At 43.9% G+C, this 23,497-nt stretch overlaps 1 protein-coding gene across 7 annotated transcripts in view; it reads right to left on the reverse strand.

The window, feature by feature from the left end:
• Positions 1-2,235: 2,235 nt before the first annotated feature.
• The window catches only part of RTEL1 (regulator of telomere elongation helicase 1), a 107,713-nt gene continuing 86,451 nt past the window's right edge, over positions 2,236-23,497 (reverse strand). For 5 of the 7 annotated variants that reach the window (XM_035124213.2, XM_035124212.2, XM_035124211.2 and 2 more), the window contains 11 exons: positions 18,221-18,371; positions 15,848-15,996; positions 14,161-14,256; positions 13,498-13,708; positions 12,317-12,454; positions 9,707-9,820; positions 8,608-8,853; positions 7,269-7,466; positions 5,885-6,028; positions 5,194-5,297; positions 2,236-3,450 (listed from right to left, as the gene is read on the reverse strand). In XM_035124213.2, coding sequence (XP_034980104.2) covers positions 3,370-3,450; positions 5,194-5,297; positions 5,885-6,028; positions 7,269-7,466; positions 8,608-8,853; positions 9,707-9,820; positions 12,317-12,454; positions 13,498-13,708; positions 14,161-14,256; positions 15,848-15,996; positions 18,221-18,371 — 1,632 coding nt within the window. In that variant the 3' untranslated portion in view covers positions 2,236-3,369. The remainder of the gene's footprint in view (positions 3,451-5,193; positions 5,298-5,884; positions 6,029-7,268; positions 7,467-8,607; positions 8,854-9,706; positions 9,821-12,316; positions 12,455-13,497; positions 13,709-14,160; positions 14,257-15,847; positions 15,997-18,220; positions 18,372-23,497) is intronic. The other 2 variants (XM_060277360.1, XM_060277361.1) reach the window with 2 other exon arrangements.

Below are 23,497 nucleotides of genomic sequence, written 5' to 3' on the forward strand. Positions count from 1 at the left end.
CTGCGGCAGCAAACCAACAGTTCATTTGGTCCAGAAAATTGTTTCCAAGGATGGCCAACCAGGTGATTCTGCAAAGCTCACAAGGAGGGCATGAAGAGTTGTCTTCTCCAGTTGCTCGCCCCCGGTGGCTTGTATTCAGATACACCGTGGAGCCTGGGAGGTACGGAGTGTGTAGGGAGACCAACAGTAGATGGAGCCAGAGCCAACAAATTCTGGTTTCATTCCCATCCTCCCTGCTGCTGAGTTGCACAAGTGCAACGCTGAGTCTATGGAGGAAGAGGACTGCCAATGCCACCCCTGGATGGTCATAGTAGGGGGCTGGCTGAGGGCAGATTGTGGTTGGTCAGGCACTGCCCCCTTTGCCCTAATGAACCAGTCTCTACTGGAAGTATATTGTCTCTGAATGTGGATGTTCCATTTAGCTGTCATGAACAATATAGCCATCGCTAGACCTATCCTCCATGATTTGATCCAGTTCCCATTTAAAACCACCCAAGAATTCACTGGGGAACAGGGCAATGCCATGGTGCAGCATAGTTCCCACTAGGCATTCTGCACCAGGAATCTGGCCATGCTGCTTGAGGCCAGCCAACCTGCTGCTTGGAAGCAATTTTTTTTCTCTTTGTTGCAAAATGGCATCAAAGAAAAAGCCTCTACTACTTTGCGAAGGTTAAGACCACACCCTGAAAATTCTTAGAATTCACCAATTTCCCTGAAAGCAACTGAACAACCTATGGTACTTATTTCCAAGGGGATCAAAATTAGGTGTGTGCGTATTTGTGTTCTGTAAGTTAGTTATTAGAACTGCGCAGTGGATTTGGCTAGGGCCAAATTGGGCCTATAAAGAGATTCCATTGTCAGCAGAGTCAGGTTGAGACCCCTGTGGACTGCTCTGAGTTGGGATGTGCGGCCCAGAGCAATCTGAGACTGTCAAGGAGTGGGGCACAAAGCAGGGAAGAGGTGGGAAAACTCAATGAAAAGGTCAAGACTTGCCTAACCGTTAGCTGCATCTTCCCAGAAGGTAGGAGCCTGATGGTGCAACGTCTGTTGAGTGGAGGTATTAGTCCTGCGAAGTGCTCCTCCTCTCCTACAGGAAAGCCGCTTGCAAAGAAGCACCCTGCAGAATTGAACCTACTGCTCTTGGTCAGGAGAGGTGGAGGAGATGGTCTGTAGCCAGAAAGCACAGGACTCTTTTAATTGTTCTAGCCTTTCTCATGATTAAGGACAGTTATTTGCATACAGAGACTTCTTTGAATCAGAGGTGGTGCACAGACCTGCTCCCCATTCACTGTAGCCTTAACTCCAGCACTGATCCCCTGCCCACCAGATGCCTAGGCGTCTTAAATTTTAGTGTAAGAGATGCCAAAGGCCTTGGAAGGCTGTTGTCACAGGGGATGCGTTGCAACTACTCTAGAGCAGGCATGTCAAACCTGCGGGCCTCCAGATGTTTTGGCCTACAACTCCCATGATCCCTAGCTAGCAGGACCAGTGGTTGGGGAAGATGGGAATTGTAGTCCAAAACATCTGGAGGGCCGCAGGTTTGACATGCCTGCTCTAGAGTAACGACTCTCCAGACCTTTGCCTTTTCATGCTTTTATTGAGTGCAGGCTATTTACAGTGCTAGAGCTATACAGGATACATCCTCTCAGTCTGACCCAGAACCCTGGAATGGCGCGCTCCGCATCTTCTTCCAACATAAGAGTCTGGGCACCCCAAATCTCCTCCCGCGTTTCCTCCTGCGTAATTCCGGAACCGGAGGGAAAAAGGGTCTCCTTTCCATGTTTTTCTTCTCCCCCTCTTCCCCCCCTCTCTTCCTCTCCCACGTGCAGCAGGGGCTCTGCTATCCTGCCAGAGCCCCGTCTCCTTCTTCCTCCTTCCTCACTGGACTCTTCCCCCTCCCCGCTGGCGCCGCTGCTGGTGGAGGAGCTGCTCCTCAGGATGGGGGGGGGCTCTCTGTACTCTTTCCCCCTCACATCCGTGCTCACCCTCCTCAAATAATTGTTTCCCTAGAATTCAGTAGTCTTAAAATATTCCGTGTTTCCTTTCATCAGTTGTTCCATACACATTTTTTTCTCCTCCGTATGTAGTATCTCCCACAAAACCCTGCATTATTGTTTCCAGTCAGTGAATGCAACCCAATTTGTTTAGCTTTACCTCTGAAGCCATGATTACTAACTCACATGCTTTATTGCCAATTGACACACCATAAGCAAAAAAACTGTTAATTTTATGATTACTAACTCACATGCTTTATTGCCAATTGACACACCATAAGCAAAAAAACTGTTAATTTTATTATGTGGAGGACTGGAGTGGGGAAAAGAGAACCCAGGAGTCTGATTATACAAGCAGATATCCATTGTGCAAGTGGGTGGCCATCACTGGATGCTGCCCAAAATTTTTGGAATGCTGCTGATGTTGAAGACACAAGGCGAATGCGTTTATTTATTTATTGACATAGTTTAACACATACTATTTCCCACTTTTGAAAACTGATGCAATTGTTCAATTCACAAAAATACTTGCAGTTTATAAAAATATAAAAGCACTTGATATACTTAAAATTATTCCATCTATTTTCTATTTTTTTCAGCAGAACCAATTGGTTGTTGAAGACTTCCTTCTGAAGCATCAGAAAGCAGAGTAGAGCAGAATCCCTTCTTATCAGCAGAAGTTTCCGACATGAGGCACAAGTGGCGAAATTCAGAGGCTTTCTATTTAATTAGCTGGAGCACCAGCTCAGGACTCACCAAAATTACATTGACTATCAACTATCAAAATTGACAGCTGACTATCAATACACACAACCTTCATAATGAGCAGATAATCCACCTCAATTTGAGGTTTTCATTTGGTCAGTTTCTCTGAACTCTTTTGGTAGGCAGCTGGCAAATACAGTAGATCACAAGGCCTGCCAACACCTCAAAGAGTTTTTTTTAGCACCTACAAACTGATTGCTTTTACAAAGCAGGCACGGAAGTAACAAACTGTCCATAGGGAGACAAGCCATAATCATCTTGCCTCACTCAAGAGACTGTTATAAGAAAAATGATTTTATGCTTTTGTGTAAAAATGTCATTCTAAGAGCCCAACAGCTGCAAAAGTGTTAGAATGTTTGAGAGTATCAGGATAACTGTAATCCTAAAGATTACTCTGTCCTTTCACCTTCTGCTGCCATTTGTCATTGTGAAGACCATGCTTCTTCTCCAAGCTTCTGCTGTGCATTGAAAATCTCTTCTGATGGAGGAGCTTCAGCAAGAGCGTGGCGACATGAGGTGGCAACATCAGCCCAGAGAACAAAGAGCAGCTTGCTTAAAACAAATGTACACTTTGCTTCCTTTCCATGGTCCTGGGCTATTTTTGACTCTCTCATTGGGGATCTGGCCAATAATTCATAGATAGATGTCTCTTCTTGGTATCAACTTTGCATTCCGGGCACTTCTTGTCAACCTGAGGGGTGGGGTGGGGGTGAAGAAGAAAACAGGAAAAAATGAACCCTGCCCAACATTTATTTATCACATGAGCAACTCCACTAAGAACAATAAAGATGTTTGACGTTTGCCATTCTGCCAAGAACTCATACAAAGGGCCAAGTGAAACAAAATGTAAGCTTTTGGTGCTCAAACTGTGGCATCTGACTCACACACGATTAACCCGAATTACATCACTCATTCTGCTTCCAAGATCTGGTAAGGATGTATGACTGGGGAAGGAAGGTTTAATGGAGGGGGGGGGGAAGAGATGCTTCAGGGAGCAGTTTGCTCTGAATCACCTCCCCACCCCACCCCCCATTACATGCATCCCCAGAGGGGTTGAACGGGTGAGGGAGGCACTTCAGAGAGCACTTTTGCAAATGACTCTCTAAAGCACCCCCCTTCGTTAAAGGGGTTTGGCAATAGAGGATAGGTCAGGGGTAGAGGGAGGGGTGTTTCTCTTACTACCTTGTTGGTGCCCAAAAGGAGCAGAGAGCTGGTTCGATACCTCCTGATGACCTACATGCCTTAGTGAGACAAGGTTTTGGCTGCCAGGGCTGCCTGGTTCAAGACCCAGAGGACACTGCAATCATGCCTGACACATTCCTTACTATATATTACTCTTGTAAGAAAGGGGGTTGGCTTCACACTCTGAGGGACAGGGGTTGGCAAGGGGGGTGGGAGGTTGGCAGGAGCCCCTACTCAACAAGCACTGTTTCGAAAAAGCATAAAGGATCACTAAACTCTGGTGGTTTTCTTTCTCTGGAACTGTTGCAATTCCATGATTAAAGGGGGGGGGGACTCGCTGTACTTGCTGCTCCCTCAGTCATCCCAATTAATCAGCTTAACCGGAACAATGATAGCTCCGAGAAGAATTGCATTTGCATATACTTAATTTGCTTTAAGGCCCATGAAATGGGGGACATTTCTCAACTGTAATTTCATACAATTTAAACTGATCCAAGAGATTAAAGCTTGCAACCCATACCATTTCAATGCGTGACCAGATGACGGACTCATGTGCTCCAAAGCAGGAACATGGAAAACCACATATTGTCCGTCTCTGCAATGCACCCTCCCTGAGTAAAGCTGAATGGCCAGGTGCTATTGGTACCTTCTGAAAGCTCTGTGCATGCCTGTTTGTGCCACTGCCTCACAAGAGAGAGGATGCCTGTGGATGCAATGGACCACAAGAACCACCCATTTTTTTTTCTGGTAGAGGAAAACTGTAACAACTCCACAGCTGAAATATATATATATATATATTTTTAAAAAGTCCAGTAAGAACAAACTTAGCTGGTCTCTAAGTTGCTACTGGACAATTTTTTAATTATATATATATATTTCTACTGTGCCAGACCAACACAGCTACTTACCTGAATCTAACTCCACAGTTGAAAACAGATTTTAAAATGTGTAAGTCACACATCTTTGGAGCCAGGGAAAGTAAGTAATGGCCAGTAGTGGTCAGTGGGCCAGGATGCAGCTGCTTACCTGACCTCCTATCAGACTGTTACTACGGCTTACCAGGAGGGACAAGGCTGTGATGCTGGTGGTGCAGACACATTGCCAATCTGGCACTAACCCTGCCAGCCATGACTGGGGAAATGGCTCCATTATAATATTATGAAGTAGCTGCTCTACCAGTGAACAGGGAAACCAATCAGACAGTGTTGTTTTGAGGAAAGGAGAAAGCAAAACTTGGACAAGCAAAACCGACCTTTAGGAGACTCTCCCAGCATAATTTGCAACAAGTGAAGTCGCACAGTTGGCATTTAAAAGGCACACCATGCTCAGATTTGCATTTCCCACACTGGAACCCTTCTGGAAAATTGAAAGAGAGTGTGACTGTTAAGAGACAGACTCCTTTTGGCAGCTGAAGTACTGCCCCCCTACATAGTAATGACCTTTTTTGCACAGATAAAATACATACAACAGAAGCTGTCAGATTTATTGCTGTTTGATATTATAGTTCCCCGAGGACTGCAGAGATGAAGGAAAACACACTCTGACCAACAGCCTCTTCTGGGAAGAAGCCAGAATGAACACAGATGGGAACTAACTAATGGAACTGTCTTCTTCTCAAATTTTGGCAACAGAAGCTAGTGGCAAGGTTGGAAAGCCTTTAGCTAGACAACTGAATATATAAAGCTCTTATTTACTTAATGAGGTCATTAACCCATCCAGTTTGTTACTGTCTACTCTTGACTTATACATCCTCCAAAGCTTTAGGTAGCCTTCAAATGTGAGGTCCTTTAGCTGATGGTGCAGCACACTGAAACTGGGATCTGGTGCATGTAAGCATATGCCCTATCACTGAGCTACTGCATTCATAATGTATTTCTGATGCAGTTGAGGTATCCTTTCTTTTGAAGGAAGAAGGGCTTCTACCTGATCCAATATTTACATACCCCTTAATGGTGAGATGGGCACGGTGTCAGAATCCATGGGTGTGCGGACACTGCTTGGACCTCCCTTGGAGTTCTGTGGTTCCAAGTTACTTATAGGGGTGGCATCACTTAGGATCTTCTCTAGCATCTCGCTCTTGGAGGAACCTGCAGAGGAGATCTTACAATTACATCTCAAAAAGCACATGTAACTATGTATGGGCAGTTTTTTCTTCTATTTATTTATTGCTTATTTATACCACCCATCCTCCAGGATTAGGACACATGGTACTTGCTCCACAATTTAAATAACTACAGGTCTGATGGCCAACATTCCTTTCCTGGACACTCAAGAGAGGGATGGCCAATTGACTCCAGTTTAACTCAGATGAAAAAATTATTTAGGTCCAGTTTAACTGCGCTTCAGTTTTGGATTTGGGATGGAAACTATCTCGGCTGTCCAATGGGATAAACACTGCTGGGAGAGACACAGGGGGACACAAACGCTAATACAAAGAGCAGAACTTAATCCGTTCCGGAAGTCCGTTCTTAAACCAAAGTGTTCTTAAACCAAGGCGTGGTTTCCCATAGCAGCGGGGGACTTTACAAATGGAACACACTCAACAGGAAGTGAAACATGTTCTTATTCCAATGCAAAGTTCACAAACCAAAACACCTACTTCCAGGTTTGCAGCGTTCTTAATCCAAGTTGTTCCTAAACTAAGCTGTTCTTAAAGGTACCACTGTATAAGCAAAATGATATAATTTACACTGATACTACCTAAGGAAGCAGTGTTGGATAGAATGCCCACCATACACTTCCAAGAAAAGGAAAAAGTTCTACCACAGAACCTGTTTCGTACCATGAGACAGGACTGATCTGGGGCTGTGAACTGCCTTTAGGTAGCTGTTGTAGTGTGAAAGAAGAGAGCGATAGGACTGGTCTGGGAAGATGAAAACATCCTTACGGGGGAGTCAAACTTGTAAACTGCTCTTCCTCCTTCTGGTAGGTGGGGCAAAAGCATCTGTATTCTCTGGATGAGTAATCAGGAAACTTTTTTTGGGGGGGGGCAACAGTGGATAAGAACACTTTGGCCTAGATGTGTCACTGAAAGTTAAGTTATCCATTATGGCAGTAACAAAAATATGTAACACATCAGATGCAGTGTGAACTGCCAGCTTCAGACACTTTCAGCCTTCATCAGCCTGCTCTGGCCGTTTTATAATAGTATACTCACAATCTAAAAATCTGGGTGAGATTTGTGGCTACAGCTACATATCTGATTCATTGAACAGGAGAAGGCTGCAGCTTCTTTTTACTTCCCTTATTGGTGGATGGAAAGAAGAAAACCTGGAGCAGACTTCTTTGGGGAGGAGGGGAAACTGTACTGAAACAAGCAACTCAAACCTGGGGTCGGGCTGGCAGCTTTATCCTGGATTTTACTCTCTTCCACCGTGCAGTTTGAGTCTCTCAAGCCAAGGGAGCCCTCCTCCTGTGCTGGTAACAGAGCCTCCTCTCTCTCCTCAGGGCAACTCATTCCAGTCAGCTCTTTACACATCTGTCTGAACTGTTTTTTGTGATGGGGACGCACAAACATGGAGAACCCTGTGAACATAAACAAATAATGACATGCCCACACAGTTGGAGCCAGCTTGTTATAAGCCAGGGAATTCCAGGGGAATGGGGAAACATTTTACTTCAAAATGATCAAGACCAACAATAAAAAAACCCTCTTAGCTGATCACTAAATCCAGCCTGTTCTGGTTTCCAGCTACTGTGGCTGAGTCATTTTAATAGTCAGGAAGACTCTTTGAATGTCATATTTAAAAAAGAGCAGGAAAAAGGATTGCTTTCTTGTCTGCCCCCTGAAAAACACATGCTGGGGAAATCCACTTGGGAACCAGTTTGGAATATTGCATGATTGTCTTAGACCAGGCATCCCCAAACTTCGGCCCTCCAGATGCTTTGGCCTACAACTCCCATGATCCCAAGCTAACAGGACCAGTGGTCGGGGATGATGGGAATTGTAGTCCAAAACATCTGGAGGGCCGAAGTTTGGGGATGCCTGTCTTAGACCTACAGAGGTGAACTAGGACAAGTCTGAAGCCTTGCAATTTTCTGGTTAAATATGTCTAGTGCCAAGGATGACTTGTACAAGATCCAGAGCTGGCCTGCTGTGTCAACTTGTCTGAGTGTAAAGGTGCTTCTAAAATAATCTAGTGAGATGAAAAGACAGAGTGCCTCTTCCGCATGGTACTTAATCTTTTACCTCCTTCGAGATTGATGAGCTTATTAGCGGAACTGTTCTCTCTCCAAATCAATACCTGCATTTGTAAGAACTCGATTATTTAGTGTGGCAGCACCCACACTTTGGAACTCCCTGCCTGTTGATATCAAAGCAGGCGCCTTCACTGTATATGAACTAATGCCCTTAACATATGTATTTCCCAGCATGCTTTTTGGTTGGAAAGGTGAATTTCAAAGACTAGATGTGTTTCAATCTGCAAACCGTTTCAGGAAGTGCAAATGAAATAAATTCGGATCAAAATGCAAACCAGGCTGAACTTCTCCCCCATCCGTATCTGAAACTGACGTGCCATAAAGAAGTTCAGCCACGGCTGTTACACACAGCTTGTTAGTGATATGGCCCACCACACCGAGGAACAGGCTTAGTAACCTGTGGGTGGAAAGAGCAGAGTTATGCAGGCAGCAAGGCACTCTGAGAAACCATCAGGCAGATACTTGCTTTGTAGCAGATGGAAATGTTCTGGTTTCTCTGTGGTGAGGGCTGCAACCACAGACACCATGGCATCGTAGTCATCAGTCTTCTTGTATGCTGATAGCGCTGAAAAGAAACTGCTGAAGCTGCTTTGGTCCAGAGCCACCTTGAGGTCACTAAGGTAGGCTGATCGGATTATTTGGTTGCGGCTCTCCTTTAGGGAGCTGAGCATTTTTTTGGAGGGCTCAGCAGTCACACAGGCACTGTTTCCTCCTGTTAAAAAGCACAAGGCAAGGCACATAAGGACAGGATCCTAAATGTAGGACAGGATCCTAAATGTAGCCGTCTGAAACAAATGAAGCAAAATTAAGAATGTTCCTTGTTAGGGTTTTGGGGGTTTTCCCCCTTTTTGGAGGAGGTGGGGTCCTGTTTTGCTAGCAGAGCAATTTATTTGCATACTGCCCAACATCTCTTAATACACACTGATGTAAGCCATAGGAAAAGTTTCCTCCTTAGTGATGGATGTGCAATGCTTCAAAACGATAACAAAAATGAAATTTAACAGGTACCAGGTAAGCAAATCATGTGTGAGTCAAAACTAACTCAATGAGTCAATAGTGACTCACAGATTTATTTAATCTTAACCCTGATATTTGGGTTAGTGAGCCTCTGATTCTCTAGAAGTTTTGGGACTCAAATTCTCATCCATCCTGCCAACATGGCCAGTGGTCAGGGATGTTGGGAGTTGCTGAACTACAACATCTGGAGGACCACAAGTTCCCCATCCCTGGTTTATTTGCTGCCTTTCACAACAAACCCAAAGCAGCTCACGATTGCGATAGAAGCCATTAAAATACAATTAAATTTTAAAAAAACCTCATTGCAATATAAAATTAAAAACATAGGGTTTTTTCGATGGGGTGGGGAGTTTGTGTGCAATCTCGTGATTTTAACATCAGTCCAATGAACATGTGAAGGTGTGATTCAAGGGACCACTTTTCTTTCTTTACTTTGTTAAATGGTCACAAGCTGCACATACTTTCATTGACATATAGGAACTAAAATCAAGTTATATTGCTCCTGCCATTAACATACTTTATGCATTTCTTCTTTACAGGAAGCATACCTGCAACGTCCAACCCAAAAATTAGGTGGGAACCTCCTTTATTCAAATGCTGCTCAGTGTTCAGCTGCCCAGTTGAACCATCCGAAAAGGTGGCTTTCTCCTCGCATTTCTTCTCTAATATCAAAGAGGACAAGATACAAACATTGCTTGAATGAAGGTGGGAAGTCGTGAGAGTATGTTAAGAACAAAAGAAAGGAAGTCCAACGGAATCATTGCAATGTACAGTATCCTTATTCTTAATCCTAAAATGACAGGGAAATCACTTTCCCAAACGATAGGAAGAATGAACAGAGTAACAACTTCTTCCTGAGGGAGGCCAATTCTTACCATTTTTGTTTAAAATATACCACATATTTGTATGCCATATATACCGTATCTCATTAAAAACAATACGGAAGTGGTGTACAGTAAGAAGTACAATTGGTGCCTATCTGAAGGGTAGTTTTCCAGTGGCATGGCAAGGTTATCGGACTGGGTTGAGGGAGCTGTGTATGTTTGGCCTGGAAAAGAGGAGACATGATAGCCATCTTCAACTGTTCTTTCTTGCTCCCGAGGGTAGGACCTGAACCCATGGCCTCAAGTTACAAGAAAGATTTCAATGAAACATCAAGAAGAACTTTCTGATGGTAAGAGCTGTTAAACAATGGAATGGATTCCCTTGGAAGGTGGCGGATGCTTTTAGGTGAAGTTGGGTGGTCATCTGTCACGGATGTTTTAGTTGAGATTCCTGCATTGCAGGAGGCTGGACTAGATGACCCTTGAGGTACTTTTCAGCACCACTAGGCTGCTGAAGTAGCAGTGCCCCCAAATGGCACTTGGTCATGGTTGCAGTAGGCCTCCTCAATTAGGTCTGAGCAAGACATACTTATTTAGAGAACAAAAAACATAACAAGTATGCTGAAATGGTCTGGCAGAGTCATATGATATCAGTATAATATTGAGTATGCAAGAGATTTTTTTGTGGGAATATTTCCTATCAGTGCAAAGGTGAGGTCTTGTGGTCTATGAAAGACTGAATTCACCACAGAAAAGCCAGATTAGGGAATGAAACACAAAAGCATCTTAAGTCACTGAAAACATATCCAAAATACCATAAATCATGGAGATGGAAGGGACCCTGAGGATCATGTAATCCAACCCCCTGCAATGCAGGAATATGCAGCTCTCCCTGACGGGGATCGAACCTGCAACCTTGATGTTATCAGCACCAGGCTCTAGTCCAGGCATCCCCAAACTTCGGCCCTCCAGATGTTTTGGACTACAATTCCCATCATCCCTGACCACTGGTCCTGTTAGCTAGGGATCATGGGAGTTGTAGGCCAAAACATCTGGAGGGCCGCAGTTTGGGGATGCCTGCTCTAGTCTAACCAACTGTGCTATCCACCCAGCAGAGGGTAGTTCTAGGTGGAGAATGATATTCTAGGAGGGAAATTCAATGGGAATTTGGTCTAATGGGCCAAATGGAGCTTTAGTAAGAGACTGGAAAGCTCAGGTCAGGGTCCAGGTAGGAAACCAGTGGGACCATGGGTTTATACAATATTTTAATTACTTTTAGGGAAACATTTAAAGTCAAATTGACATGGGGTGATTTTCTTCCTCTTGCAAGCTGGAGCAACTCCCTTAAAAGGCCAGGTTACATCATCTGGGGATTTTTAGTTTTTTTTAAAAAAAAAGGTGAGTAAAGGAGTTTATAATCAAGGTTTTTAAAGTTATGCATGGCACAGAGAAAGTGAAGAGAGGATTTCCGTGTTGCTGCTCTAGAAACCTGTCCTTTGTTAATGAAGAAACCCATGATGCAATGTAAGGTCCTACCAGGTTGGGAATAACTGAATACAGCCCCTACATGGAATATGTAGGGTACCCCCAGGGTCATTACTAAGAAGGCTTTTATCCTTGGCTTCCTCTAGGACTTATAGGAAGGAGGTAAACTACTGGCTACGCTGGCTAGGAGTTGGAAATCCAACAAGAACGGGAGGATCACAGGTTACCTGTCCCTGATTGACAGCTTCCACAAAATGGTTAGGACTCAAGGAGGACAATGCCGGCAATAAGCTTCTTCTAGCATTGAGGGTCTTTAGCGCTTCTTCCAAAGAAGCTGTCATAGCTCATTGGCAGAGCACATGCTTTGCTTGCAAAGGGTTCCAGGTTCAATTCCTGAAACCCCAGAGAGCTGCTGGCAGTCAGTGCAGGGAACACTGAGCTAGGTGAACTAGGTGTAAGGCAGCTTCCTGCAATCCTAACTGAACAGCATTCCAACTGGCAACTCCAGTATGCATGGCTATGAGAGTGAACTTATGAAGACCTGGCCCTGGGTCATTAAATAAGAACAGATTTGCCCCTTCAGCTGTTGGGCTACTCTAGCAGCAATGGAGGTAACGGCCAGGGCTCAGAGGCTGTGGCTTAAAAGTTATTCCTCAACCCCAGCTCTTCCCTTCAGTCACTGGGATCTTTAAGGGGCTTAATGATCAGACAGGCAGCAACTTGGGATGACAGAGCAATGATGCAAGCATTCGAAAGACAAGAATCCCTCCCTGATCCTGATTGAGAACATACAGAGAGGCAGGAACTCTCAGAGGGCTGCCAGCTCCTCAAAAGTAAGGCTGTTCTCACCTGGGTTCTTGGCCAGCCGCAGCCTCTCCTCTAGCCTCAGGCTGTGCTCAGGTTTGTAGCCACAGCCCACTCCCGTCAGGGAACAGCAAGCTTCGTCAAACTGCTTTTTGTGCTGCGGCCGAACAAACTGGTAAAATTCTTGCATAGGAAAGAAGAAAGGGCAAGTTCATAGAATCAAACACTGAAAAGGTGCTTTATTCAGGAAGGCATCAATACGTTCCTAGAAATTTGTCACCCCCACTTGCCTGTTCCAAAGTATTTTCAGGGAACAACGGTAGCACATTGACAAAAGGCTTGCCACCTTGAGATTAATGTTCCAAAGCTCAAATTACAGTCTATTCAAGTTCTGACAAGTGGAACCTGCTGCTAATACCAAATTTCTTTCAAAATCATCTTCAAAAGGAAAGCCCTGCTGGATTAGATCCAAGGGTCACTCTGTCTTGTCCAGCATTTCATTTCCAGCTGTGGCCAGACAGATGCTTCTGGTAAGCCCATAAGCGGGGCATAAAGGCAAGACCTCCCTCATCGTTCCTCCTCTCCCCGCTTTGGTATCTGGAGGCATCTGAACCTGGAGCTTCCATCTAGTTATCACATCTATTAGCTTTTGAAAGACCACCCTCCTCCAACCATGAATTTGTCCAATCGCCTTTTAAAAGCATCTAAGCCAGTGGCCACCACCACATCTTCTAATAACACATGGACAAAAGGGTTAGGCCACTGGCCTGATTATTTTATTTTTATTATTATTCCAAGGTGTCTATCCGCATTGTCCCAATACCTCCATTTCCCCCCTTCTGATGTCTCCTTGTGTCTGCTTTAGATCATAAAACTTCTTGGGATTATTTCCCCCCTCCCCCATATAACCAAGCAGAAAGGACATGCATCTGCTTCCTAAAAGAGTTAGGGTTAAGCGAGGAAACTGCTTGTTTTTCCTAGTATCACAGATACACAATTGCAAATCACAAATCCATGTGGATTTTTTCAGCAAAGACAATAAAAACAGCCAACATTACCTGTCTGCACAGCAGAAGGAATAACAATAAAAGGATGATTAAAAAGTGCAAGCGGCACACGGGTGATGTCTCCTGCATTGCACTTTGCAGAAGACCTTTCATTAACCATAATAATTTATGCATGAAAACCGGCAGGTGCCCAGAAGAGATGTCCAGGGGCCAACGTACCTCGCAATAGGACATGTTTTTTCTGGTCTTCCACGAAAAGTGCGCTCATCTGGCACAACATAGTACTGAAATCATTTGTGGTTTTGTACTGCTGCAGAGCCTTTGAGAATGTGTTAAAATTCAGCTGGCTCAAAGATTGCTTCACTGTTGCAATGAAAGCTGCAGCCCTGGCAGTTTTAGTCTCTGAGAGATCTTGGGCTTTGCCAGCCTGCTGAAATTTAAAAAAAAACACAAAGAGATTTAAGTAAGCACGAACCACAAGCAAGCTCTTTTTGCACACACTTCTCTGGCCCCAATTTTTCCTCTGACTTCTGCATGACTGGAATGGAACCTACTGTTCAAAGGTAACAGCTCCATGCATCACTGTGCCTGGTTTAGCACTTGGCCCCACCTAACACTGGCATGAGGCCCCTGAAAGGATGCCGAGGAATGTGGCTTTGGGGATGGAAATAGTTTCCCACTACTAACCTAAACCTTTATGCCGAAGGTTTCCCCAAGCAACTCATCTGCATTTTGGCTTTTAGAGACCACCATTTTCAAGAAGGCACCTGTGCTTTTTGAACAATGACGCATTTGAGGACTAAACGAGAACACCTGCGTTTGGCTTCATCTTTCTCCTATTATCTGATTTCTCGTAAAGCTCGGTGACTCCTTGAAACATACCGGATTGCTGACTATCTTGATTTTCTTCCTGCCTCCTTTCTGCTCATCCATGAGCTTCTTCTCATATCGAAGGGAGAGAGTTGACAAACGTTTTGCCTGTAAATGTTAACAGTGTTAATGCAATCTCCTCCCTCTCTTTCAGAAGAATTCCACACTGAAGGCTGGCTTGCCCTCCCAACAATGCTCAAGAACACAAAAGCAACCTTTGCTCTGCCGTGCATGAAAGGATGTTCGCAATTCTGGGAAGACACTCACTTAATGGAGAGAGAACAAAGGGAAGTCATTGTCCTGGAGATGTGGCAGAAAAGCAACCAATGTTTAGAAATGTGGGGTTTCCCTGACTGGAAAGTAATACTAGCACTTCAAAGCTATGGTCAATCTCTTCTGCATCTCCTAGTAACCTCACATTCAAGGTGGGTCGGGGGCGGGGGCGGGGGATTCAACAGAGACAGAAATAAAAAATAGGCTGCTAACATTTGAAACTCAGGGCGGCTAACACCAAATATGAATTACAATAAAACGTAATAGGAAAAACAACAAACAAACAGTTAATTAAAATACGGCTTAAAACACAGCTTAAAATGCAGCCTCATTTTAGTAGTAGCCCATAAATCAAGACCATAAAGGGAGGAAACATCAGATATTCACCCGAGCCAGCTATCCATGCTGGTCCTACATGGGCCAGCAAAAAAGCCAAGGAAAAATTTATATACCAAATCCCATATAAGAGGTCAGAGTAAGTCTAAGCCGAAGGCCAGGCGAACAGCTCCATCTTGCAGGCCCTGCGGAAAGATGTCAAATCCCGCAGGGTCCTAGTCTCTTGTGACACAGCATTCCACCACGTTGGGGCCAGTGCTGGAAAGGCCCTGGCCCTAGTTGAAACCAATCTAACCTCCCTGAGGCTTGGGACCTACAAAGTGTTGTTATTTATGGACCTTAAGGTCCTCCATGGGGCATACCAGGAGAGGTGGTCCTGTAGGTACGAGGGTTTTAAGTAACTAAGGAATAAGTGGATGTGTGGTGAGGAAGATTCAGATTGTAATCATAATAATGGAAGTGTTTTGGTTTTTTTACACCCTGCTCCCCCCACTCCTTGAGCGGGAAAACACCCTTTTAGGGAAAACACGTGGATATGCTTAAGTTTTCTCCAGTGGGTCAAATCACACAGGCAATTTTTATCTGGAAAACACCCTTCCTACAGCACTATGCTGTGAATTATCTCCCCGTCTGCTTTTTTACCTTCACAAATTAAAGGGACAGGACAGCCAATAAATGGACCTCAAGTGCCTTGTCTAGAAGAGCTGGCTTTGACCTGAGAATCAAAGAATCTGAGAAAACTGAATAGACACACCTAATTCCAGCAATATTGTGCTGTTATATGACTCTGTCTACGGCAGTAAAACAAAACAAATACTCTTTGTCAACAGATAATAAACAAGAAACATGCAGGCTTTGAAGAAAACCGAGAAGCCCTCGCTTATGGGGATCTTAGGCACACACCTGTACACCCAGGTGTACTCTGGGTGTTCACTGTAGCATGTAAAAACGTCAAAGGTGTGAAGCGGCACTTGAGTGACACCTCTGTAGCCCGAGATATCTGCCTAACAGAAGCACGCTAGTCTATTACCTGTTTTAGGTGAGGGTGGGGAGAAAGCAGGGACTAGAAACTCAAACTGTGCTCTCATACCTGTTCCTCTCCTGGCAAGCTGTCTTCCTCACCTGCCTCTCTGCAGTTCTTTTCATTGCACTCCAGTGCAGCCAAGAGGCTACCAGGTTGTCTTTGTGAGGTAGACGGCCTTTGCTCATACTCTACACACAGGCTGGCCACTCCATTATCTGAGACAAGATACATAGCCTGTAAGATTCTGAATGTCCCTACTCATTTTTCTCTGCTCAGAGTTAGATCAGTTTGAGACAGGAGGAGGAGTAAAAAGAAGAGTATATCCAGTTTAGATGTTTGGAATAAAATGAGAAGAATCCTAAAATTTATACCAACTTCTGCCCTTGGAAGGTAAGCATCCTCCACTTTAAAAGCATGACCAGCGAAAAGTCTATTTTCAAATTCAGCTGGGGCCAAAATGTTCTGAGCATGTGGGCCACAAGCAAACAATAAAAAGATCTTACAAACAATTCCAATACAGCTGCAGACTAGGAAATACCCCCACTTAAAAAGCTTATTGAAAGAGGAAGGTTTTCAGTAGACACTGAAAACAACAACAGAGAGGGTGCCTAATATTCATCCAACAACCTTTTAGAATGTGGATTTTTTTTGGGGGGGGGCGGTTTATTGGGTTACTGCTTTTGGTTAGACTTTATAAGTTGTCTTGTTGTGAACCGCCCTGAGACCTTCGGGTATAGGGCGGTGTATAAGTTGAAAATAATAATAGTCATCATCATCATCAAGGGGAGGGAATTCCAAAGTGCAGATGTCATAACACTAATGAGCAGATTCCCAAATTGTGCAGAAGGGATTTCCTGATAAGATGGTAAGTGCAGGAAGTCCCCACTTTCAGAGTGCAGTGATCAACCGGGCAGTTAAGGGATATTCAAAAGTGTTTATTATCATTGTTGTTATATTATTATTATTATTATTATTATTATTATTATTATTATTATTATGTATTTATTTATTTGTGCACCACCCTGGGATCCTTCAGGATGAAAGGCAGTCTGAAAGTTAAACAAACAAACAATAAAGCAGAAGTTTGAGGGACTTGGCAGCAAGATTCAGTCCACAAAAGTGTCAGAAAGATGCCCTCTCCATCCATGGACACGGAAATGAAACAAAAATCTGGGACTAAAAAGCAAAGCATGTATGTATTAAGTTTTAGGGAAAGTTTTGTTATTAGGGTAAAGATTATGTTCCTGCAGAAGTTTTCAAAAGAGACAGCTGAATAATATATGACATAGACTGCATAGAGGACTTTTGAGCATTGTTAAATATGGTAAATCTAGAGGCTCTCCCCATTCAAATCATTCTGGTGCATTTAGTATATTTGACTAAATGCTGACGCTTGTCTTAAATATATGGAAACCACCTTTGTGATTAACATTTTTTGTGGGTTCATACTGACTTCCTTTAAGCAAACCACAGCTGTGGGGGAAGTAATAATTAAGCTGGAACTGATCTCAAATGCTAATAAAGTACATAAGTATGTAAACCCATTTGTGTTACTTGGGTATTAATACTTTGTGATATTAATTTATTATGTTTTATTTTGGTATGGTCTGTTCCTATGTTTGGCTCCAGATGTCTCATTTACTTCTGATTTGTTTTAAATTATTTTGTTTTAATTTGGCATAGGACTACCTGAAGGAAAATCTGTGCCCATATTATACCTGACTGGGTCCTGAGATTGGCGTCAAAGGGCCTTCTTTCTAGCCTATCACTAAATAGCATCAGTTTAGCACGTACAAGGGATAGGGTCTTTTCAGTGGTGGCCCTACTGTTGTGGAATTCCCTCCGCTAGGAGTTGTTCATGGGCCCTTCGTTGGTGGCATTAAAGAAGGTTCCTAAATTAACTTTATAATTCCAGTGTGCTTTTCACTGGTGCCTTTATCTGGCTTCATGTTTTAGTCGTTGCTACTTTAATGGCTGCTGTAAGCTGCCTTGTGAGGGTTTTAATCTAAAAGGTGAGATATAAATACTGTCTTTAGAGGCAGCAAAACGAAAGTGTTTTGCTCTAATATAGCCAAGATTTAACCAAGGCATGTGTAATTCAGGCCAGGTCTGCTGCTGAACAAAATGAAGATGGTAAAAAGTACTCCTAAAAGTACTCCTATGTAGTTCCATAGATAGTAGCAAGCCCTGGAAAACACCCATACGTGTTACAAGCTTCTATCTACATGAGATGTCTTATCTAACAGCAGCAATTCTCAAGCCTTGGCTTTTTTGCCCTCCCCCATGCCAGAACTGCCTTCAGACAAATATTCAGTGTTTCAACTTTCCCTAGCTCATTTTGCTGACATTTTATGACCTCAGCACACCTTGCCTTTTTAGATTCTGAGGTGAAATGACTCCAGTGCCTATTTTGCACAACAGGAAAAGGCAACCACTTACCAATCCTCTTCCTTTTCAAACTAGGAACATGGTTGTCCATGTTGCTGGCTTTGGTCACAGAAACTAACTTCTCACATGAAGCCGAAGTTGTAGAGCTGCCTTCTTCTCCAGTGGTGGTGCAAGAGGGGTCTCGAAGTGGGGGAGGAGGCACCTGCACAGAAATTGGAAGCATGACGCAAGAAAAATGTAAACCGCTCAACTTCCAACATCTTAAGAACCTGCCTAAATAAAATATATTACTTGAACTCTACAGCCTGATTTACACATCACTTTAAAACTGGAGTCACCAACGTTTTTAGGCCTTTGCATTTTTGAGCAAGTGCTGTAGGAACCACCCACTTTGATCCCTTCTCCTTTCCCTCCTTTGGTCCAGCCCTTCACCCATAGGAGACAGTTCTCATGCTATTTGGATCAGGAAAGGCCGTGAGGGATCTGGACCAGTGCCAAGACAAAGGATTCTTGAATCCTAGCAAGAAGGCAGAACTGTGGTGCAAGTTGTAGTTCAAAGCATTGGGAGGGCACGAGATTGATGAAGACTGTTTTATCTGATGTAAAATATAGACCCATCCCCAATTTATATGAGAAAAGGAGAGGTGCCTAAATAGAAAAGGTGTGCATGCCATTGTGTCTAGCTTGACCCTAAGCAGCCAGATTAGGACTGCTCATAGGAAGTGCTGCTGGCGCTGAACGTCCTCGTGCTGTAATGGTTCTAGGCTAGAACTGGCAAAACCCAATTTCAAATCACTGCTCAGCCATGAAATTCACTGAAACTCTCTCTCAGCTTAACCTATCTCACAGGCCTGTTGTGAAGAAATTGTTTCTCAGGGTGTGGTGAAGAAGATAACCACAAATGTCAACTTGAGTTTTCTCAGGAAAAGGTGAGGATATAAATGAAATGAATAAAACATTCTGTATTGATGAAATGAGACATAATAAGCCATGATAGGCATGAACACCATAGAACAGTTAAAACCTTTGGGGGGGGGGTTATGCCTTTTGAAGTGCACTAAAATCAAAGTGTATGATCCATTTGATAATAGAGCTGCTATTCAGAATAACCAAATGAAAAAAACACAACTGGTGACTAAAGAGAATAACTAATAAAGAGAAAACTACATGATGTATCCTATAGCTGTACTGTACTTGCTAATAGGTCTCTCTCCCCCCCCCAATCAAAACAGCTGCGCAGCAAAGGGGTTCTGTTGGAAACTCCCTTTGTGCCGTATTTTCATCTGTAAAATAGAAGTAATTGTAATCTCTCTCACATGGTGAGAAATCGGTGAGAGATTAGGATCGTAAACCACTTTACATATGTACAGTTCAAGAAGCAAGAGATTTCTGCAGACGCATGCAATATTTATTCAGTCCAAGGTTCACACTATATTCGGAACTGTACAATTTTCTACATCTGGAGAAAAAAAGCTGCAGCATAAAGCTTCCTTTGTAAAAAGATTTAGCCAGCACCGGGAAGCCTTTTATTACTTTGTACATTAGGGTGCTACACCTCTTCCGACTTGTAGTACAAATGTTAGAGAACCACGAGTAGTAAAAGCAAAAAGACAATTGCCTGAATTTGATTTTCTGTGTAAAATGCTGCATGTTTGCATACCTGTAAGCTGAAAATACTTCTCCCTTCACTTGGCAACCCATGATTCTGTGCAGGTGGCCATATAAAAATGGGGCAAGCTCTCTTGCGGTGTGAGCCAGCTGGAGCAAGAGAAGAGACAGCAAAACGCCCTTTGAAAAGTAGTTGTGAGGATTTTACCACACATCAGGTGGAAAATGTGGGACAAAATGTGTGGGGAAATGGCAGCTGCATGAGACCATTGTAACGAAACAGTGGAACGCAGGTGGCACTGTGGTCTAAACCACTGAGTCTCTTGGGCTTGCCGATTGGAAGGTTGGCAGTTCAAATCTGTGCGGTGGGGTGAGCTCCTGTTGCTTTCCCAGATTCTGCCAACCTAGCAGTTCGAAAGCACACCAGTGCATGTGGTGGGAAGGTAAACAGTGTTTCCGTGCGCTCTGGCACTTGTCATGGTGTCCTGTTGCGCCAGAAGCGGTTTAGTCATGCTGGCAACATGACCTGGAAAGCTGTCTGTGGACAAACACCAGCTCCTTTAACCTAAAAAGTGAGATGAGTGCAACACCCCATAGTTGCCTTTGACTGGACTTAACCGTCCAGGGGTCCTTTCCCTTTCCCTAACAAAACAGTGCCAAAGGTTGCTCAATATGTACACTACAGTTCTAATGGATCCACATTATGAACCAACTTCCAAGCCCGTGGCTCAGAGAAGTGCACAAGTTTTGCAAACAAAAAATCCCTGGTTCAAATCAAGATACCTCTATCAAAAGGATCTCAGGCACCATGACTGAGAAACCCCCGCACGCGACCTTAGAGAACCTCTGGTAGACAGAGGAGTGCACAGCTAGATGGATCAGCTGTCTGGTTGATTCATGTTACCTGAACAGGTCAGTCTGTGTGCTATTTTGGGTTTGAAATGGGACACAGAAGCAGATTGGCTGAGAACACGCCTCTTAACAATTCTAAGTTCAAAGAGTCCATCGAGGGCACGCCCTCAGGCGCTTCCAGACAGGCACTGCTTGACTTTTGGCATGCCTTAGAAAGCTCTAAAACTCTTGGAAGCAATGCAAAGGGCACAGGGGACTGAGAGGGTGTCAGAAGTGGATCACTCTTATGTTTCTCAAGCTCTGGGAGGAAGACCTTTCATTGCCTACAGACAGCCACCCAATCTTAAACAACTCCTCACCCACAATAATACAACCACCAGACTTAACATGGACACTGGTACCAGAGCCTGCAATAAACCCAGATGCCAACTTTGCTGCCACATACACCCAGACAACACCATTACTGGCCCCAACAACATCCAACATACCATCTCAGGACTATTTAATTGCTCATCCTCTAACATTGTGTATGCCATCAAATGCCAACAGTGCCCTTCAGCTCTCTATATTGGACAAACAGGCCAAACCCTACGCCAAAGGATAAATGGACATAAATCTGACATCAGGAACCAGAAGACAGAAAAACCAGTAGGAGAACACTTCAATCTCCCAGGACATTCTATACAAGATCTCAAAGTAGCTGTCTTACTACAAAAGAATTTCAGAAATAGACTGGAAAGAGAAGTTGCTGAATTGCAACTTATCACCAAGCTCAAAACCATGGAGGGACCTGGTTTGAACAGAGATATCGGATTCTTATCTCATTATACATGATAAGCGATCTTCAGCCATCTCAACCCTTGCTTTTTCATGCAAAACCATTTGCAGTCGTTTGCGGTCATCAACAGCTATCAGTCAGTCAATCACCCATTTCCACCACCCTTCTGAGTGATCCCCCCTCCCCATCCCCACCCCTCCCCACCCCTTCTCTACATAAGTGCCTGGAAACTTCCATTTCACTGTATCTGAAGAAGTGTGCATGCACACGAAAGCTCATACCAAAATAAAAACTTAGTTGGTCTTTAAGGTGCTACTGAAGGAATTTTTTTATTTTACTTCGATCCAGACCAACACGGCTACCTACCTGTAACCAGAACTATGGAAGGCACCACATTGAGCCGCATGAAATGGAAGTCCATCAACCTCACCAAGAAACTTGCCCAGGTACAAACTGACATCCTCTTTCTATCTAAATGCAAAAACCTGGACATTGTACCTAAGGGTCTTAGAATTAAGAACCCTCTTCAATCAACTTATCCCACAGAATATGCCAGAAAACTATGCCACACTTTATCTAAGAAACTGCTGAAACATCTTATCGGCGTTCTGTATTCCAAACAGAAGTTAATAAAGGAGGAACTCTCTGCACTGGAGAACTCCATCAGGAATCACCCGGCCTGGCAGAAGTTCCACAAGGAAAAACAAACCATTTACCACTCTCAACTGGAGTTACTGAAGAACCAGAAAAATAAAAAACTCTGCAACCTTTCCAACCTACAAGCCACCAATCAAAACAAGATCAACAACATTGTCAATCTTTCACAGCAAACACTCAGCCCAGCTGAGGAATCCGTCCTTTCACGGGGACTATCATTCTGCCCTGCCAAATCCCAACACATGATTCAGTTCTGCGGGGACCTGGAAGCATTTTTCCGCCGTTTACGCCTGAAGGAGTATTTTCATCACACACAAGAACAAGACAAAGTAGAACAAACTACATCCCCACAACACAACACCTCTCAACTTACTGGGGAACAACCATCACCCTCCAAACGCATCAATGAACAGAACATTGACCACCAACTACCACCGAAAAGAAGTTACACAAAAAGGGACTCCACATGGACCCCTCCTGATGGACGCAATACCACACTAGATCTGTACATCGAATGCTTCCGCCACAGAATCCAAACGGATGTGACCAGAAAACACCATCGCTTACTACAAAATCTAAACCATGCTGAAAGGAGAGCCATAGAAAATCTCAGGAACAACCCAGACATTATAATTAAAGAGGCAGACAAGGGTGGAGCTGTCGTCATTATGAACAAAACTGATTACATCCAGGAGGCCCACAGACAACTTTCCAATACTGCCTTTTACATGAAATTGGACTCAGACCCCACACAAGCATACAAAAAAGAACTGAACAAGATTATTAAGGAGCTACCCCTACACATCCAAGAACAGATCCTCACAAACACACCAGCGGAACCTCGGCCAGGAACTTTCTATCTTCTACCCAAAATACACAAACCAGGAAACCCAGGACGCCCCATCATCTCAGGTATTGGCACCATTACAGTGGGTGTTTCCGGCTATATGGACTCTGTTCTGAAACCATATGCTATCAGTGCTCCCAGCTACGTACGTGACACCACAGATTTTCTGAGGAAAATACAATATTTGAACAATCTTCCTAACAATACTATACTAGCCACTATGGATGTGGAATCTCTATACACCAACATCCCACACAATGATGGTTTACAAGCCATAAGGAACACCATTTCAGATAAAACCACAGCGGACTTTGCTACCAAACTCTGCCACTTTGTCCTTACCCACAACCACTTCAAATTTGGTGATGACCTGTTCCTCCAGATCAGCGGCACAGCCATGGGCACCCGCATGGCCCCACAGTATGCCAACATCTTCATGGCAGATTTAGAACAACGTTTCCTTAACTCCTACCCACTCAAACCTCTCCTGTACCTGCGATACATTGACGATATTTTTATTATCTGGACACATGGACAACAGACCCTGGAAACCTTCCACCAGACATTCAATGACTTTCACCCCACC

Source organism: Zootoca vivipara, chromosome 7 (assembly GCF_963506605.1).
Source record: "Zootoca vivipara chromosome 7, rZooViv1.1, whole genome shotgun sequence".
NCBI classification, from domain to species: Eukaryota; Metazoa; Chordata; class Lepidosauria; order Squamata; family Lacertidae; genus Zootoca; species Zootoca vivipara.